Genomic DNA, 20,766 nt, shown 5'->3' with positions numbered 1-20,766 from the left:
TTTAATACAATATGAAGATGACGGGTCAACATTCTTATTCATTTTCTTTTTTAAATTTTCTGATTTTTGTATTACTGTGGTACCAGCATGTTTCAAAATCCTCTGCATTCAAAATACTCGTTAAAATTAAAGCTAATTAGTATTGGTTTTCGGTTCCTTTAAAGTCCTAAGTGACAGCAGTGAACAAGCATTTCTAGAGAATAAATTATTGTCTCTATTGGCTAGGTGCGTTTTGTATTATTTGTAGCAAGAATCGCTTTTAAACTGATTTAGTTCGGAGATCATTAAAGGACCTTCCATCCATCAGAGTGGTGTTCACCGCCGTTTCAGCGACGGCAGTAATAGCGGTACAGCACCGCGTCGCGTCGAAGGCGTACAGGCAAATTTCATTTGCTTTCGTCGCATAAAAGGCGCCGTTTGAAAGAACGCGCCTACAAAACCGTCCCAGGAACCTAATAGAAGAAGCAAAAATAATATAATGAAGTAAAGAAAATATTTATTTGCCAAATTAGATTTGCGTCCTCTCACCCTCTCTGCGTTCGCCCGTCGCCCGTGCCTCCTTTTCCACAAACTCCTCTCTCGCAATCAATAGCAGAACAGCAGCGGCGACTGCTACTTACTACCTCTTTATAAGCGTGCGTTTCTTTTAAAAAAGAAGACGTTCTCTTCCAGATCCGGTCGGTGGGTAAATACCTTTCCGTCTTTTATCGAACAGAAATAAAAAATGATTTTTTTTATGGTCCTTAACAAGCTTACAATGTTACTTTATCTAATGATTTAGTGGAAAAAAGTATAGAAATTTAAATCGATTGGAATTTAAAATAAAGCAATGTTTTATAAAAAGGGGCAAGTCAAAGGTTAAAATGTGTTTTATTGAGAGCTTTTTTTTTTATTAATTATCTACTTACACTGTACTTATATACGTATTCAGGTATTCATGTTATATTTTTGTCCTGGTAATCCCCAAATAATTACAAACAACGTAGTGAACGACATCAAGAATGTTCGACGAACTCCAGAAGGTTATCGACTTGTGGAACTAAACCCACGGCGTAGCTTCCTTACATGGTAAAAATTTGTAACCAAACAAAATAAAAAGCTCATGGTGGTCTTCATTCTGTTTGAAAAAATACAGACCAACTATACCTGCTGCCTTCAGAGTACTGACCATGATGAACTTTTTGTTCTCTTTCGTAGTGTCGTCATATGATATTCAACGGCAGCGGGAAGAGTTGGTGTGTATTCTACCGAAATTGCTTAGGGCGTGCTGACGAGATCCAATGCGATTAAAATCGTAACATCTACATCTGACGGTTTCTATAGAATGTTACTGTCGTCATGAACTTTTTGTTCTGAAATCTGATGCTTTAAGCTTCTTGGCAACATTGTCCCTTTTCCCGAACGTTCGTCTTGTTTAGCCTCTGTAATTTTTTTTGTATTGGCTATGAATGTATTGAATAAATTTATTATTGATTGTTAAAAAACGCATCAAAATCTATTAAGCTCTTTACAAGCATTGTTCCAAAGGGCACGCAGGGTTGCATAGAGATTTATGTATGCTTAAACCCTTTATCTAGATGCCTAATCGATACTTATTTTGTTTAAGCAAGAAAAATTATTTTCATAACATTTTATTTATATTTACATGTGGGGATATCTAATGTCTTTCGTATAAAATATTTTTTGTTTCAAATTCTTTATGTTACCACTACATATCGGGTAGAATATGGAAATTAGTTCAGTTCACTGATCTGTGTTACAAAAATAGTATACAGTTTATTTACGCTCTTATATCTACTTCAGTTGTTTTTCTTCTTCATTTTATTCATCCATTTATTGTTGTGGATCTACCTAATATAGCTAATATAAAAGTAGGAGACGAAAAAACAGAAATCCCTGATTTTCAATATTTAGTGGGTCAGATAACTCAAATGATGTAAAACAAAGAATAGTACAAGATTGGGGCCTTTTTATTAACACTTTTGTACTCGGTATTACTATTATTAGAAGTGCACCGCACTGTACGGATGCGAAATATGGACGGTGGACGAAAAGTGATGTTACAGGCGAATGATGAAGTTTCCGTGAATAAAGAAAGTCAGAAATAAGGAGGTATTAGAAAGAGTAGGAGAACAGAGGGCGCTATGGAAGTTAAGAAGGTTGATAGGACACCTCCTCGGACATGAATGGCTGGTAACAGACGTACTTGAAGCAGAAATAAGAGTTAGCAAGTGCAAAGGTAGATTTAGATTAGATATTAGATTACTGTTCGCAAATAGTTAGAGAGGGGGTTGCTGTTTCGAGTGCGAAGATTGGTTAAACATAGGAATAAGTGTAGGGGTCAGTCCAAACACTTCGGACTTTGGATTTTATGATGCTGATTGTGGATATGTTGTCTACTAAACACAGTCATTTACTTTATTATCCATTGTATTCTGTTGCCTCCTATCGCTTTAGTTATGCGAGATCAAAAGAAACGGAGGATTATCTCACCAAGGGGATGAAAAATTCAAATTCAAATTTAAAAAAAAAGAAACATTTCAGGAGGATGATGGACATGCCATAATTCTGGTATTTTGTCCCCCTTTCAACTATATTTTTTGTAGTCTTCTGAGTTTTTTGTTGTTCTTATTATTTTCCATTGTTTTGTCCCCCTTTGTTCGACTGTTTGGCATTTCCCTTGCTAATACATGAAATTAGAGATTACGTTTAAACTTCTCGTGAGAACTGCGCAAATGACTAAATCAAACAGTGATTCCCCGAGTCCCATAAACATGTTCCATATAGCGGTTTTATTTCGGTATGATTGCCCACATTCAACTCAGCATACGTACAGATACATTTATTTATTCTTCAAGTGAATTCTCTTGACATCAGAATAATTGTCGCTACTTTCAAATACAAATTAGCATTCACTTGCCACACTATTGTGATCGCCATTGTGCGTCCCGGTTCATAAGCCATTTGTGCAAGTCACTTCGAAGACAGTAACATATTATACACAGTCACGAATATTTGGCAGCATCGTCCCATCTCACACACACTTATTTCTACGCATACTACACACGGACAATGTAATCGAAACGAAAGTTTGCGGCTTATTTAGATGTCTTCGCGGATTTACGTTTCAATCAAGCAGATCGCACGTCAGTGCCTCCTGTGTCCATGTCGTACGCTATTTAGACGCAACTTTACCAAGCTGAATGATGATTTCGCAAGTTTATTACTAACCTAAGTTCGTAAGTATGAGAAGAAACACAAACACAAGTCTAAAAAACAACAGTGTACTTACTCTAACAAGGGAAAATAAACGGATAATAGAATGTCTGAAGAACTTTGTGAAATCAATGATCAAAAGGTTAGTGGCGGTTTACGACACAACATTTTTGTGAATAAGGTAGTTATAGAAGTAAATATCCATTGTATTGTCTATCATTGTTTATAATATTATTCAGATGCTCTTAGGGATTAGGATAGAAGAAGATACAATGCTCAATTAAACAATGCACAACGTTTCGGTAGTTTATTAGATATGTTACAAAACCATCGCATTCGCTATTATATAATGCGAAAGAGCGCAAAATTCTATAATAAAAAAGGTATCAATACAATTTGACGATTACACTTTAACAAATTCATAATTTGTATGGCCAATCTCGACAGGTGGCGTTTATTGTGTTATCTGTAGTTGTTTATTAAACTTTGGTTTGCTGATTTGAGTTGAAATCTATTGTATAATTGTTTTGAAATCTGAAGATGCCGTTTCTTACTTTTAAGAGGTTATATAAAAATAGTACGTATCTGAACAACATCTGTAATGGAGTCTCTAAATCGTAGAGGTTACGTAAGTTCTAAACTAAAAAAATTGATATAATCATCATTTATACTTTTTGTTTCGTTTATTTGATTCTCTCTTTAGAACTTAAATTGTTTAGGAAACATTTAAGTATCTAATGATTTAAAAAAAGATGTTTAATATTACCAGTAGAACAAAACTACTAAACGGTTACACAGTAATTCATCTTGTGTTATAAATTCTAATTCCAACTGGTGGCATCTGCAAAATAAAATTTCAATTGCAAATTATTTCGACTACTTATTAGTTTTTTGCAACGATCATTTAATGTTTAAAAGGGTTTTGTTGTTATTTTGATATAATCCGAAAATCGCGTATGTATGTTGAACGTACATATATCATCATTTCCATAATTGTAATATAACGAACCAAGTTTGACGCTTTCGAAATCGGTTTGCGATTAGAACGAAAAATAAAAAGTAATAATGCGGCAGCTTGAGACCGCACCAGATCCAGATTTTTAATAGAACTCATAAATCTCCGTTTTTTGGTCGAGTTTGCCGCCTCAAAAACCCGGAATATGTCTGATGAATCGTTAGAGGCACGGCATATGAAACAACTTGTCCAACTAGATATGTATTTAGAACTGGTTGTGTGTATGTGAACTTGGGCTGGTGCAACTGCAACCATCAAACAACATTGTAGAAAATACCACAAATAGCGTGGTAAACGCCATCTGTAGTACGATGCTACATTTTAGAATTACGTATGCTCCAACAAGGTCCATTTAAATATATGGATATCTACTTGCTGAAAATAATCCCGGCGTAGCTAACCTCAACGTGATATCACGTCAGATGGCGTTTACCGCGCCATTTGTGGTATTTTATAAAACGCGCTGTTAAGACAGCAGGTAAAAGTTGGTTTGTGTTCTGTCGCAGCTGCCTGCGACGCGCTGATGAGACCCAAAGAGATCGAAATCGCGATCCGCGTCTGGCAGTTTCGACAGAATACAGACCACTTCGAATTATTTTATTAAACAACATTGTGATAATTTTTTGTCAAATTTGTGGTCTTATAGGAGATTGTTAGAGACATATTACAAACAGAAACAGGAATTAAGAGGAGTAGAGGTAGACCTAGATTACATTACTGTTCATAAATTCTTAAGGATGTGGGCTGTTTTAGCGAAAAGCGAAGATTAGCTCAGGATAGGAAAAAGTGGAGGTGCGTATCCAATCAGTCTTAGGACTGGCGACCTTATGATGAGGTTATTAAAAATACCCACGGATGAAAAAATTGAAAATTGGGAGGTATCAGAAACAGTAGGAGAACAGAGAACGCTATAGAAATTAATAATTAATTAATAGGCGAAATAAGTTGGCAGGACACATCAGAAGTAGAAGCAGTAATTAGGAGGGCAGAGGTAGGAAGGTCTCATGATGATAATAAACAAATTATTCTTCCTTCTTATTAGATTATTGATGTTCACAAATATATTTTGTGCAAATGCAAAAATTTACTCATTAACGAATGGCTGCAATTGGACTAAGCTAATATGCCTATATAAAGAGAGAGTACCGTTTTGAGTCGTAAATCTTGTAAATCGATCTTTTCACAATGTTTGTACATCTATCCCTCTCTTTTCTCTTCATTGATCGACCTTAATTTCACTGAACGTTACAGGTATATAAAAAAAACATAAATTGACTGCCGTTTCTAACAATTATTGAAATTGGCATGCTCCCGTTACTTTAGATTCATTAAAAAAATGTCATCTGATCGTAATGGTTTTCGATAACTTTTACCGAACTAAATCCAAGAGAAATATCGATCCATTACGTATTTGTGCTGCTACACAATAACAGATCACTTATTTGCAATAGTTTTAATATTCACCTACCTAACGGGTTAACTAGATTACAAGGAGGTATTCGTTTCATCGGGGTCATATATGATTTTGGTAATTTATTATGTTCCGAAATGTGAACGTTTAAATTAGAAATAAATAATTATTTTCGCAACTGTCAAATCGATAATGTATGAATTCAAAATAAATTTCTAAAATTGAGAGCAAATTCATACAAAATTAAATGCTGTTGCAAATAGCGAATATGGTCCTTATTCAATTTTAAAGAAATAGTCTCTAAATTACGCTAACAACTTATTCTAAATTTTTAATGTAGGTACAATAATTATACAAGAAATGTAAACTTTAAAATGTACTTAATCATGAATGCCTGACAAAAAATACGCAGTAAACTACAGTGAATATACAGTGCTTTACATGTACATCTGATACAGAGAGTTTATTTTTCTATACATCCCATAGATTTTCAGAAGAAAAACAAAAACGAAATTAATCTGTCGAACTTATGACCTGTTGTACATCCATTGCCAATTAATAATATAGTACATAGTTGTAAACAAACGTTATGAGCAAAAACCAATTTTAATTAACCTGCGTTTAACTTTTAAATCAAAGATTTATCGATTTATTTGACACTGAAGTAAACTAAACCGTGTTGCACTAAAATTGATCGAATTTGATTACATTGAAATTGTAATGTTGTAGGTATTTCTGAAAAGCTTTAATTAAATTCCATATCGATATGCATAAATGTCCAGAAAGTGATCTACAATATACAAAATGTAATTTAAAATTGTTTATCTTCAATTACAATCTGTAAAGCTTAAAGTTAATAATTTTCTGAATGATGCTATTAATAAAATTAAATACCGACTAGCCTCAAATATTTAGAGTGTAGTTGTAAGGTAAAACTTTCAGCGAATATCGAAATTACACATTTCTTTAACGACAAGATGAATGTGTAGAAAATACTACTTTTCATCCACGTATCTCTGACAATATCACTTAGTTTTTCAAAAATTTTTCCTAAATTAGCCGAATTCTGAAGTATTTGATGGTATACTTACCAAAAGGACGCAAGTTATAATGCGCTAGTTTCAGACTTACTTTATTTTTATTAGAACTACATTTCTATGCTACGTATTTCAAAGAGGCTTATCGTTATACAATTAAAGAAAGAATCATGGTGTCATGTTGAGCATTACACTAGTATAGAGAATTCAATAGATATAGAAATGAATTTATTATAAAAAGGCATAAGTAGAGATGAACGAAAATCAAAAATTATATTGTCAAAATAAAGGTAATGCTAATAAAATGGAAGTAACCAACAAGATGGAGTTGGTCATCAGACCTGATTTTCGGGTATCATGGCTACGGTGCCTAAAATGGTGATGATTATAATGAAGGCGTATTATGTTAAAATTCTTTCGTTTACAAGGTGAACTTAGTCATCTGGGCATCCATCAGCATGTACTATTAGTTTTGTAGTCAAACACTCCAACACCTGATCTACCTGGAATTGGTCACTCCTCGCCAAGTGAACGCATTACTTAACGCACAATGGGTTGTCTTTACCTTTCATAAATAACCACAGAGATAATAGAACTAGAGTATGAGTAGGTACACAAAAATGAGGGTAAAGTGGAAAGTCCTCTTCGGTCTCCTTTTAGGAATCGTGGGTATGGATGGTTGGTGGTTGGGGTGAGAAAGATGAGCAGGACGAAATGAAGATAGAGGGCAGTGAAAGATTACTTCGTTCCCACCAGCCACTAATGCTGGTGGACGGGTAATCCCTCCGCACTACGCCGCGGAAGGTAGGGCGGAAGGCCCTCTTCAGCCTGCTTTCAGGAATCCTGGGAATGGGTGGGTGGTGGTTCGGGTGAGAAAGATGAGACGGACGAAATGAAGACAGAAGAGAATGAAAGATTGTCTGTGGAATATTACTGCCCCAGCATTTGCCTAAATGATCCAAGGAAACCACAGAAAAAACAATGGCCTTTAATATATAACAAACTCCTTCTGAAAGCTGTAAGTGCTTGGCGTTTTCCCATGTCCGTGCTCCTAATCCAAACAGATGTGGCAGTTGCTTCAGTCCTGACTAGGGTTTATACAAAAACCGACATTTTAGAAAACCGGTTTTCGAATGGTAATTTTTCCAGAAAACCGGTTTTAACCGGTTTCGAATTTTTATAAAAAAATTTTTTGCTCGAATATTCTGTAATTCGAACAAAAAATTTTAACAGAAAATTTAGAGTGATTAAAAGCAGTTTTTGACTGAAATTATTTACTGAACACTGAATTTATGAACTGTACATAAAGAAACCAGAAGACAAACTTATATAAAATCTAAATTAATTCATCCAATAGACAAAACACACCAAACCGCTTGCAACACTGTTTTCATCAATCTGGTACATTTGGCTACATTTGTCATTTTCAAATTTTTTTTATGTGTTATTCATACATTGAAAACCGATATTTTCTACTAAAAAACCGGTTTTCGAATTTCATAAATTTCTCCAAAAAACCGGTTTTTAAAAACCGACAAACCCTAGTCCTGACGCTGCGCATGCCATAGATATTAGAAATATGGCGAATACCAGCCTTGTACTTGGTACCATTAATTTATGTCAAGACAATTTTAGTACCTATTAGTAGTCAGCTTTAGTAATTGTGTGAGAATCTAACTTGTATTTCACGTATATAAATCCATAGTTTCCTGTTGATTGATGGATTTACTTATTAATTATAAATTTAAGAGTAACTTTAATATTTACGTCAATATGAATTATTGATAGTGATAGCGTAAGAAATGTAGCATAGGCAGAAGTTCAACGATTCCTCTTCTCTCGTTTGATCGGGTTTTTTCTTTGAGGACAGTGCAAGACAAAAAGGAGAATGTATGCACTTAATTACTGTAGATAGAGGTTGGTAGTCGTTGTTATAAATAATACAACGACTAGTACGTGTTAGCGGCAACGACGTGAAGTATGTACCTACAATATTATTACGGTGACTACCTGCATCTCGTAATTTTAATCGTAATCGTAATAATTACTAACAGCCTGTGAATCCAACAATTTCACGTTTCATGACACTCGAACTGAATGCATTTGTACACTTCCTACATATACTTTTGTATATGATATACACAATAACTAAAAATTAATCTAAAAGCCTTATTAAAAACAAACTAAACCGACGTCCTGTAACAAATAGGTGTTATAAATGGTATAACTATAGGAACCCATTGCAGTTAAACTTCCCTATCTTAAACCCCTTAAATAGCAGTTAAAAAATTTCAGAAAAGAAATTTTGTAGAACACTGTATCAGTTTCTAATCTGTTACTATCGACTGTGTTATTCATTCTGATATTAACAAAAGTAAAAAGTTATGAAAAACAATTGTGTTAAACAGATTTTGAAGAATTAGTAAACGTTTTCGCGGTCAGTTGGTACTGATACTGTCCTGATTCAAGTCTAAAGGAGTTGTTTCCTAAGGACCTCTGAAGATGCTCGCCATTCGTGCTAGCGAAACTTTAGGATGCAACAACCGTCCGTAATCAGGACAACACTATAGTATAAATTACTATCAGTGTCAATATTTCTATAAAGTTTTATTAAAACTTGAACATGTCAATTCATATATTTTAATGTTGTGGGAATAATTTTATTAATTATCGGGATAAATAAGAACAGGGGCGGAAATACTTGTTTAATTCTTGGATATTTATCGCTTAATAGGAATTATTATTTAAAAATCGTCAATTTTAACACATTTGAAGTGGAACTAAACAATTGCAAGGGAGTTTCTATTTGGGTGTATAGTTTGTTGCATAAACATATATTCATGAAATGAAAAACCATTAATGTAAACTGGTGGACCGCGCTCCAGGTACGGACCGCGGAAAGGCAAAAACTGGACCGCCAAAAAACCAAAAATTGTTTGAAAGTATATTATTCAAATTATTTAAAAAATATTATTCTGTATATAACAAAGTATGTTTTAGCTTTGAACGCCACCCTTATCATTTTTTGGAGGAAGAAATATTTTTTTTCTGAATTTCGATAAAAATTTTCGAAAATATCCAGGCCCCACACAAAATTACTTTCCCACCCCTAATATATATTATAAAATTAGCTGTTGTAAATGTCACCAAAATTAAAATGTTGACAAGTTCATGCACCATCGATAACGATACTTACCATCCACATTTGGGCGGGTTTAGCTAGTTTATAGCATTTAATTAGTTTTAGACAGATTGGACAAATTATAAATAATAAATAAATAAAATTAAAGAGTTACGCACTACGATTAAATTGCTGGATAGGTATCTGTAGATACTAGAAATTATTAGTACAAAAAACGTTCAAACTAGAATTTAGTAGCAAGTCAATAAGAAGCTATTTACTACCGGAAATTGATAAGAACCACACCTTTCTGATTTAGTGCTGGGGCTTAGGGCTGGTTACTTACTCCTTGGAGTAAATCCAGTAGTGGCCGACTGACGTGCTCCTCTCCGCCTTCATATTTACGATTAAATCGGAGTTAAATTGTTGCAGACCTCACATCTCCATCAACATACACACAAATACGATGTGGTATGGTATAATATAACGTAGTACACACATATATATCTAAATGGTAATGAAAAGCATAGCGTACATAAGGCGCCCGGACAGGAAATGTACCGGCGATACCGTCGCGTAATACGTTAACAGTTTCTTATGATTAACTCGAAGAACATTACGGAAGTTGAAGAATCTGAATATCGATTATGGGAAAATCTGGTCGATGCCTGGGCACTTTTTCTATTATTTTTCATATAATACGAACCTGCGTACACTTATTTCATCTCATCGGAGACCGATAATCAGTTCGCAGTCATTTTGCTCTCATTCCTTCGTTATTATAGATGCATATACATCACCGATAATTTAACGTCGATAATAAGAACTATCATGTCCATATAAAGAGCTAATTTACTTCAGTTTATTTGATTGTCTAATAAGATACAGCCGGTATAAATTACAACGAGACCGTTTTATCGGAAAAGTTTAAGGTAATAAGTTATCCAAGCCTGCGCTACCGTTCGATCTATGGACTTGCAGACAAAGATGCTAATTTTAAACGAAATATGTACAACATTAACAAATCGGTTTCCGAAGATTGCTTATCGTTAACTAGTAGAATAAATAAACTTTACGATATCCTTACTTTAATTATCTTATTATTAACAATTATAATAATTACTCAATTAAAAAAGTGTGGTATGTAATGTTATTAAAGATCCATTTCTTCCCCTTTTCAAGATATTACAAAAATTAAAGCCAAATTAAGACTAAGAGTAGATACCTGTTATAATTTATTATCGGAAACCGCACCGCACTTATAGACAATTAAAAAATTGGAATCTAATTAACGTATATGGGCGTTCATGTAGTACCCAACGAAAGTAGGGAAAGAGCGAATATAAAAATAGGTGACGAAAAATTAGAAGAAGTGGTTGATTTTAGATATCTAGGAAGTCAGATAGTAGGGATATAAAGCGGAGGATAGCGCAGGGTTGTGTCGCCTTTAATAAAAAGAAATCACTTCTATGCCCGCGGACGGTTAATTTAGAAATTCGAAAAAGATTGTTAAAGGTGTATGTTTGGAGCGCGGCGTTGTACGGGTGTGAAATATGGACAGTGGGCGCGGCGGAAAAGAAAAGGTTAGAAGTGTTCAAAATGTGTTGTTATAGGCGAATGATGAAGATAACGTGGATAGAAAAGATTAGAAATGAAGAGGTATTAGAAAGAATAGGAGAACAGAGGACCCTATGGAAGTCAATAAGAAATAGGGGAAAAACCATTAATGTAAACTGGTGGACCGCGCTCCAGGTCCGGACCGCGGAAAGGTAAAAACTGGACCGCCAAAAAACCAAAAATTGTTTGAAAGTATATTATTCAAATTATTTAAAAAATATTATTCTGTATATAACAAAGTATGTTTTAGCTTTGAACGCCACCCTTATCATTTTTTGGAGGAAGAAATATTTTTTTTCTGAATTTCGATAAAAATTTTCGAAAATATCCAGGCCCCACACAATATTACTTGCCCACCCATAATATATATTATAAAATTAGCTGTTGTAAATGTCACCAAAATTAAAATGTTGACAAGTTCATGCACCATCGATAACGATACTTGCCATCCACATTTGGGCGGGTTTAGCTAGTTTATAGCATTTAATTAGTTTTAGACAGATTGGACAAATTATAAATAATAAATAAATAAAATTAAAGAGTTACGCACTACGATTAAATTGCTGGATAGGTATCTGTAGATACTAGAAATTATTAGTACAAAAAACGTTCAAACTAGAATTTAGTAGCAAGTCAATAAGAAGCTATTTACTACCGGAAATTGATAAGAACCACACCTTTCTGATTTAGTGCTGGGGCTTAGGGCTGGTTACTTACTCCTTGGAGTAAATCCAGTAGTGGCCGACTGACGTGCTCCTCTCCGCCTTCATATTTACGATTAAATCGGAGTTAAATTGTTGCAGACCTCACATCTCCATCAACATACACACAAATACGATGTGGTATGGTATAATATAACGTAGTACACACATATATATCTAAATGGTAATGAAAAGCATAGCGTACATAAGGCGCCCGGACAGGAAATGTACCGGCGATACCGTCGCGTAATACGTTAACAGTTTCTTATGATTAACTCGAAGAACATTACGGAAGTTGAAGAATCTGAATATCGATTATGGGAAAATCTGGTCGATGCCTGGGCACTTTTTCTATTATTTTTCATATAATACGAACCTGCGTACACTTATTTCATCTCATCGGAGACCGATAATCAGTTCGCAGTCATTTTGCTCTCATTCCTTCGTTATTATAGATGCATATACATCACCGATAATTTAACGTCGATAATAAGAACTATCATGTCCATATAAAGAGCTAATTTACTTCAGTTTATTTGATTGTCTAATAAGATACAGCCGGTATAAATTACAACGAGACCGTTTTATCGGAAAAGTTTAAGGTAATAAGTTATCCAAGCCTGCGCTACCGTTCGATCTATGGACTTGCAGACAAAGATGCTAATTTTAAACGAAATATGTACAACATTAACAAATCGGTTTCCGAAGATTGCTTATCGTTAACTAGTAGAATAAATAAACTTTACGATATCCTTACTTTAATTATCTTATTATTAACAATTATAATAATTACTCAATTAAAAAAGTGTGGTATGTAATGTTATTAAAGATCCATTTCTTCCCCTTTTCAAGATATTACAAAAATTAAAGCCAAATTAAGACTAAGAGTAGATACCTGTTATAATTTATTATCGGAAACCGCACCGCACTTATAGACAATTAAAAAATTGGAATCTAATTAACGTATATGGGCGTTCATGTAGTACCCAACGAAAGTAGGGAAAGAGCGAATATAAAAATAGGTGACGAAAAATTAGAAGAAGTGGTTGATTTTAGATATCTAGGAAGTCAGATAGTAGGGATATAAAGCGGAGGATAGCGCAGGGTTGTGTCGCCTTTAATAAAAAGAAATCACTTCTATGCCCGCGGACGGTTAATTTAGAAATTCGAAAAAGATTGTTAAAGGTGTATGTTTGGAGCGCGGCGTTGTACGGGTGTGAAATATGGACAGTGGGCGCGGCGGAAAAGAAAAGGTTAGAAGTGTTCAAAATGTGTTGTTATAGGCGAATGATGAAGATAACGTGGATAGAAAAGATTAGAAATGAAGAGGTATTAGAAAGAATAGGAGAACAGAGGACCCTATGGAAGTCAATAAGAAATAGGGGAAATAGGTTGGTAGGACACCTTCTCAGGCATGAAGGTCTAGTCAGAGACATATTAGAGACAGAAACAGGAGTAAGGAGGGGTAGAGGTAGACCTAGATTAGACTAGGTACTGCTCGCAAATGGTTAAAGATGTGGGATGCTCTAGTTTTAAGGAAATGCGAAGATTATTTCAGGATAGGAAAAACTGCAGGTGCGTGTACAACCAATCTTAGGACTGAGGTCCTTATGGTGACGATGATCATAACATATGTGCCATGTCATTGCTCTATTAAAATCGACTAATCCCACACTGCATAAAGTTAATATACTTACATAGAACGTAGATACTACGTGTCCAAACCAAAATGAAACGTTTTTAGCATTTAAGTAAGTAGGCAAAAATTGATTNCTCGCGAACGGTTAATTTAGAAATTCGAAAAAGATTGTTAAAGGTGTATGTTTGGAGCGCGGCGTTGTACGGGTGTGAAATATGGACAGTGGGCGCGGCGGAAAAGAAAAGGTTAGAAGTGTTCAAAATGTGTTGTTATAGGCGAATGATGAAGATAACGTGGATAGAAAAGATTAGAAATGAAGAGGTATTAGAAAGAATAGGAGAACAGAGGACCCTATGGAAGTCAATAAGAAATAGGGGAAATAGGTTGGTAGGACACCTTCTCAGGCATGAAGGTCTAGTCAGAGACATATTAGAGACAGAAACAGGAGTAAGGAGGGGTAGAGGTAGACCTAGATTAGACTAGGTACTGCTCGCAAATGGTTAAAGATGTGGGATGCTCTAGTTTTAAGGAAATGCGAAGATTATTTCAGGATAGGAAAAACTGCAGGTGCGTGTACAACCAATCTTAGGACTGAGGTCCTTATGGTGACGATGATCATAACATATGTGCCATGTCATTGCTCTATTAAAATCGACTAATCCCACACTGCATAAAGTTAATATACTTACATAGAACGTAGATACTACGTGTCCAAACCAAAATGAAACGTTTTTAGCATTTAAGTAAGTAGGCAAAAATTGATTGATGAGTATTCCAGTTCAGCCGTCATATTTGACACTTCTTTTCTTTTCAATAGCCCTTATCTCATATTTTATTCATCCTACAGCAATCCAGGTGGTTCGTCGAAATTTACTCTTCAATTAAGTCTAGTTACACGAAATGAAATTGTCCTATGCACTAGAAAATAGTGGTCATAGTATAAATTACGAATCGCAATTTCGTAGTTTTGCCCCCATCTGAAGTACATCTGAAAAATGTAACAATATTGCTACTAATTCTCTGTAGAATTCATTCGTTAGATAGACAATAGACGTACATTCATGATGAGCGAGTAGAAAACATGGTTGAGATTGCCATGGCGCTTATACGGAAATTCCTGTCGGACGTATGTGTGTTACTGTTAAATAAATAATTATTAAAGACTATATCAGCGCGTAACCTTGACCTAATAACTGAATGACCGTCTATTGAGTTAAATGTTGCAAGTCGTTTATCTTTCGTGAATACGTCAAACAAACCGAATACATTTTTTTTATTACTTACAATTATTATGATAACAGACATTTCGTGAATGCGAGCGGCTTTATAAAGTAGTAGTAGTAGTAGTAATAAGAAATGGATAACGTGGAAAGGAAAATTATTCATTAGCCAGTTTCCTTTTGATTTCAGAAACATGTCCTCTAAGAGAAAGTCGCCTCCGACAAAACTTCAAGAAGGCGCGTCTATTGGTGGTGGCATTGAAGAGTCGGCTCCCCTGCCTCCCACGATAGTCGGGGGAGGTAGCGACGGCGGCGGTCTCACAGACTTGGACGAGACCAGTAGCAACAATCTGAGCGACCTGGGCGAAGAAGACTCGTCGACGATGGTGAGCAATTCGAACGCGTTCTACAAACTGTCCGACACATCATCACCGTCAGCATCCGGCAGCGAAATCGACGACGGGATAGAGGACGACCGGTGTCCTCCGCATAAAAAACAAAGAATGATTTGTACGAGTCAAGATCCTCAAGTCAATCCGAACATTCTTGTACCCGGATCACTGGTGGGTCTCGGGATCCATCCGCAGGACGCGGCGGAAAATCGAAGGAGAAACTCGTCGGAGTGTAGTTCACCCTCGTCCGATTTCAAAAATAGTATTCATTACAATAACAATAACAGTAGTTTGCATAATAACAATAGTTCCTCGCATGCAGTGAAACGGTCCATGGACGATGTGTTGAAACGGTTAACGTCAAAAATGAACTCCAGTACCATCAAGGAAGAGAGAAGGCCTACGCCATCTTCGACACCTAACTCAATTAACAACTCGTAAGTTACTTTTTCTTTAATACGGTAAAAATTTCGTATCTAGTCATTATTTGGCACGAAGAAAAGTATGTACCTACTTGAATTTACTGTACCTACTTTAATATCAATGCTTTTCTAAAATAGGAGCCATAAAGAGCATATTGTGATCACTTTTTTTTTATAATTACATACGTATATTTTATAACTTTATGTAAGTATTAATAAATGTTGAGTACTTACATACTTACAAAAGCAAATATTAGGAAGGGGATTCAGATAAGGATTCACACTTTCGATCTATGTATCGTTAAAGATAGTATAGTAAGGAGGAGTTAGAGATCGTTTCTTACATAAAACGGAAACGGTATTGACAAAACAGTATTGTATGAAAGTAATTACATAAAAGTAAAACAAAAATATTGGCATGCAAGGGAAGAAAAAGTAAGCAAATAATGAATATAAATGTAGGAGACGAAAAAAATGGAAGTTACTGATTTTTGGTATCTAGGAAGTTAGAGAACTCAATATGGAAGAAGCAATAGAGAAGTCTGGCGTAAGGTCGAGTCTTCTTTTCAAAAAGCAGTCACATATGCTCGCGAACGGTTAATTTAGAAATTCGAAAATGATTGTTAAAGGTATGTCTGGAGCACAGCTCTATACGGATACCAAACATGGACAGTGGGTGCAGCGTAAAAGAAATGATCAGGATATTGTGGTAGGTTGGTGGGACACCTCAAGCATGAAGGACTAGTTAGAGATGTATATTAGTATCAGAAATAGAAGTTAATAGAAGTAGAGGTAGTCCTAGATTAGATTACTGTTCGGTAATGGTTGAAGATGTGCGATGCTCTAGTTTTAAGGAAAAGCGAAAATTATCTCAGAATAAGAAAGAGTGGAGGTGCGTATCCAACCAATCCTAGGATTGACGACCTTATGGTGATGATAATCATAGCCTATGCCATATGTCATTGCTCTATTAAAAAAAACGTAGAGGCTATGTGTCTAATCCAAAATGAAACGTTATTAGCATTTAAGGAAGTCGGCAAAAATTGATTGATAAGTATTCTTCAATTTCTAATCCATTATCTATTTTACTAGGGGAAAACCATCATAAGCGAAAATTCTACTTAAAATTATACCATCTTTTCTCTGTAGGATGATTTATTTCCCAATACCCACTCCATATAACGGGTACAATTGCTCAATAAAAACTTCTGAGGTAGCCGGACTCGCGTTATTTATATTGTCAATAAAACCACACCCACCTAAGATCCCGCGAATCGAATGTTCATTCTCCGTTGCCACGGAAACGAAGAAGAAATATATTTTTTGTTTGACATCTTTTAGTGTGAATTTTTAAATGTTCTAGCCCCATTACTACCATTGTACAAGCTCATGTCGAAATCTGTTTTCTTTTACAGCATACTGTGATTTCCTTGTGATTAATGAAAATAACATGACAACTCAATAATAACACGATCTGCTTTAAAAAACAACAAGGCTTGTCATTTACTTTTTATAGAATTGTTAGAATTTTCATAAACACGTTTCTGCATTTATGTGACACAAAACAAATGAATCCATAAATAAACGAAACTCGACTGTGCTTCGCAGTGGCCGCTCGTGAATATTAAGTGTATAGGTAAAAAGAAACAATTAGCAATTTTACTGCATAAGAACTTTTTTATTGAAAAAAAATCTCAAAGTCATAACGGAAGGAGTAGTAGGGATATAATGCAGAGGATAGCGAAGGGTCAAGTCGCCTTCAATAAAAAATAGTCACTTCTGTTTTTGAGAACGATTAATTTAGAAATTCGAAAAGGGAGGTGATTAACGGATGCAAAACAAACGGTGGGCATGGCGGAAAAGAAAAAGTTAGAAGCGTTCGAAATGTGGTGTTACCGGCGAATGATGAGGATACCGTGACTAGAGAAGGTTAGAAATGAGGTATTAGAAAGAAGTCAATAAAAAATGGACGAGATGGGTTGGTAGAACACCTTGTCAGGCATGAAGGTCTAGTCAGAGGCATATTAGAAGCAAAAACAGGAGTTAGGAGGAGTAGATTACATTACTGTTCACAAATAGTTAAGGATGTGGGATGTTCTAGTTTTAGATGATGATTTATTTATTGATCAACAGAAAGCCTATTTCACTCATGCTTAAATGTAAAATAACAATAACTGACCCTAGTCTTCATGGAACCCCTCGACAATTTTTGGATAGCTTCCTTTGTAAGGAGCATCGTTGAGGTTAGAAAAATTAATTTATACCTGCTTATTTTTTTAATTTTGGGGTTTATAGAAATTTTTAATGTTTATCAGTCGAAGTTTTGCGTATCTTTGATGAAAACGTCAAACAAAACTTTGACAATATTATAAATCATAAACAATTAGACGAGAATCTATCATCATAACGAGAGCAATAGTTGATGACGATGTAATGATGAGCAAACGCCATCGTCATAACCACTCCTAGAACTTAGTCATAGTCTGGGTCTTGCGCTATGAGTCTCTTGACCTTTTTTTTTGCATATGTCTAGAGCAAGTAGTCTTGACGAGATAAGATACTCAGCTTGTTCATTTTGATATATCCTCGTATCTTCCTGTTTATATTTGTTGTTATATCTTTGTATTGTTTATATTACCTTCTTTTTCAAAGCAAGACAAGATCGATATATTCTTGACCTCTACGACATAACGTATAAACCACCTCAGTCTTAGGATACGTTTATGTTGAAGACGCGAGACGATGTTGATCGTCACTCCTAGATAGACACTCGAAAATCAATGCCAGGCTATCGCCGTTTCGCTCTGCTCGCAGCTTGCATCCTCAACGTAAACGTACCCTTAGACTTTGCCGTGGCCTGTTTACTTCCTGACGGCATCATTGCCTGATAGTCTTACTTTTGACAAAAGATAAATGCCCCTTTTTGATCTTTTTCGTCATCCGCCACTGATGTTGCGTCAGCATCACGAACGCAGCGACTCGTGTTATAAAGTGCATCGCATTTATGAATAGAGATAAGTAAATTTAATTCAATGTTAACGTTCAAGCGTGTTTGACATTCTGTTAATTTTCAAATGAATTTCAAATCGAGGATGCCTAATAAGTGTTACATCAGTAAGAAATGTCAAAAGTTCGCCATTATCGGTACAAAATGCGGATGATCTAATAAATAAACAAAAGTCAAGGTGATTGGAGTACTAAGGTCATTTGAAAATTTAAGATTTTCGCAAAACAATATAGCCACGGGTTTTCAAAACATTCCGTATTAGGATCAGTTGTCGAATCAATATCCACATAAGTCATGGCCAGCAATAATACGAATGATAACACTTATCTCATTGTTACATTTCGTACACAAAATTTGCGCGGAATAATTGGTATAATCGCATAATTACCTACATTTCTTTAAAGTATAATTTATTATTACTCTTTTGGCGCCATCTAAGGATGTTGGTATGAGAGAGGCCTCAAAAGTAAGACATTTCATTCTAAAAGTGATATAAATATAACTAACGTACTCAGGATCTTCCCGAGATAAAAATGTTCAGTCTCTCAGAGTTTCTGAAAGCGAGACTCGAGTCTCCGTCTCTCATCAAGTCTCTGGTGTCGCTGAGAGAGACTGTCAAAAAAACTGTTTAGCGTCTCCGAACAAGAGACTTGAGTCGCTCATAGAGAGATCCTCATTTCGTATCCAGTCTTTGAACGAGAGACTCAAATCTCTCAATAAGTGGTGTCTCGATAGACATGGTTAAAATTTTCAAAGTTCAACATATTTCAGAGATCTCAGTCTTTCTATGAGAGACTCGAGTCTCAATTTTTCAGTTTTATTCATTCAGTCTTTCTGTGAGAATCTCTGAATTAACAATTTTATCGTTCGAGTCTCTCATACTGAGACTGTGAGAGATCCATAAAAACACCTAGGCAGTAACTGAGAGACTCTGAAAGACTGGAGAGAGACTGAAAATTTTTGTCTAGGTTTATAGCGCATTATACTCCTAGTGAGATAAAATGGATTTCACGCGACTAATGACTGGCACATTTAGCATATTCCACATGATTATTCAACGAGTGAGTTTTTAACGGGATTTTAAATTCTTAATAAAAATGTACCTTTGTGCACAATAGCAAAGACATTGATGAAAAATAGAAGAATATACGTTATTCTTAGAATTGCATTATCTTTCGAATGACACCTCACTCAACTACAGTACATTTCAAATTTTTTGTTTTTTTAACCCTTTATACGAATACAACTTTCACAAAATCCGTTCTTAATGCGCTCCTGTCTATTAGTCAGAATATGCTATCAAAAATTCAAACCGATCCAATTGTTTTGGCTGTTCGTTGGTCATCAGTCAGTCAGTCAGTCAGTCAGTCAGTCAGGTATCCATTTTCATCTGTCTAGCTTAATTTTCCGAGAGGAAGCTAAAAAAGACCTTCACGCATCACCTTCGTCATGCGATTTTCGGCTGGATTTTTAATATTTGGTTATTTTAGGTCTAAAAATGAGGTGTTTAACCTGATTAGAGTAAATTGGACTATGTAATATGTTTTCTATAGGCGTTCGGTTCTCAAACCACTTCAAAAAAGATTTTTTTTTGATCTTATTTAGTTCCTTCTTTGATGTCGTCTTTATCTCCTCAATCGTAGCGTAGCGTCTTCCTTTCATGGGCCTCTTTCAGTTTCGGGAACAAGAAAAGGTAATGGGGGGCCAGATCTGGGGAATAAGGTTTTGGCTAAAAATTCGCGCACAAGCAACGATATGTCAGCAGGGGCGTTATAATGGTACAAAAGCCAATTTTTGTTCTTCCACAAATCCAGGTGTTTGCACATAACTTACAGGTAATATTCCTTATTGACCGTTCCACCCTTTGGCAGATGCACCGCGCCCCTGCAATCGAAGAAAACTGTAAGTAAAACCTTCACATTCGACCTAATTTGGCGCGCTTTTTTCGATCTTAGCATTGGGATGATT

General features: G+C 35.3%; 1 protein-coding gene across 2 annotated transcripts in view; it reads left to right on the top strand.

Moving 5' to 3' along the window:
- Positions 1 to 20,766, top strand: part of LOC108736364 (putative uncharacterized protein DDB_G0291608) — a 315,598-nt gene that overhangs the window by 194,733 nt on the left and 100,099 nt on the right. Inside the window, exons 1-2 of one of the 2 annotated variants that reach the window (XM_025981599.1) lie at positions 3,333 to 3,358; positions 15,168 to 15,806. In XM_025981599.1, the coding sequence (XP_025837384.1) occupies positions 3,348 to 3,358; positions 15,168 to 15,806 (650 nt within the window). In that variant the 5' untranslated portion in view covers positions 3,333 to 3,347. Of the gene's footprint in view, positions 1 to 3,332; positions 3,359 to 15,167; positions 15,807 to 20,766 lie in introns of those variants that run through there. The other variant, XM_025981600.1, reaches the window with a different exon arrangement.

The sequence above is a fragment of the Agrilus planipennis genome, unplaced genomic scaffold (assembly GCF_000699045.2).
Source record: "Agrilus planipennis isolate EAB-ADULT unplaced genomic scaffold, Apla_2.0 scaffold122, whole genome shotgun sequence".
Taxonomy (NCBI): Eukaryota; Metazoa; Arthropoda; class Insecta; order Coleoptera; family Buprestidae; genus Agrilus; species Agrilus planipennis.
This window is presented reverse-complemented; position numbering and strand designations above follow the sequence as displayed.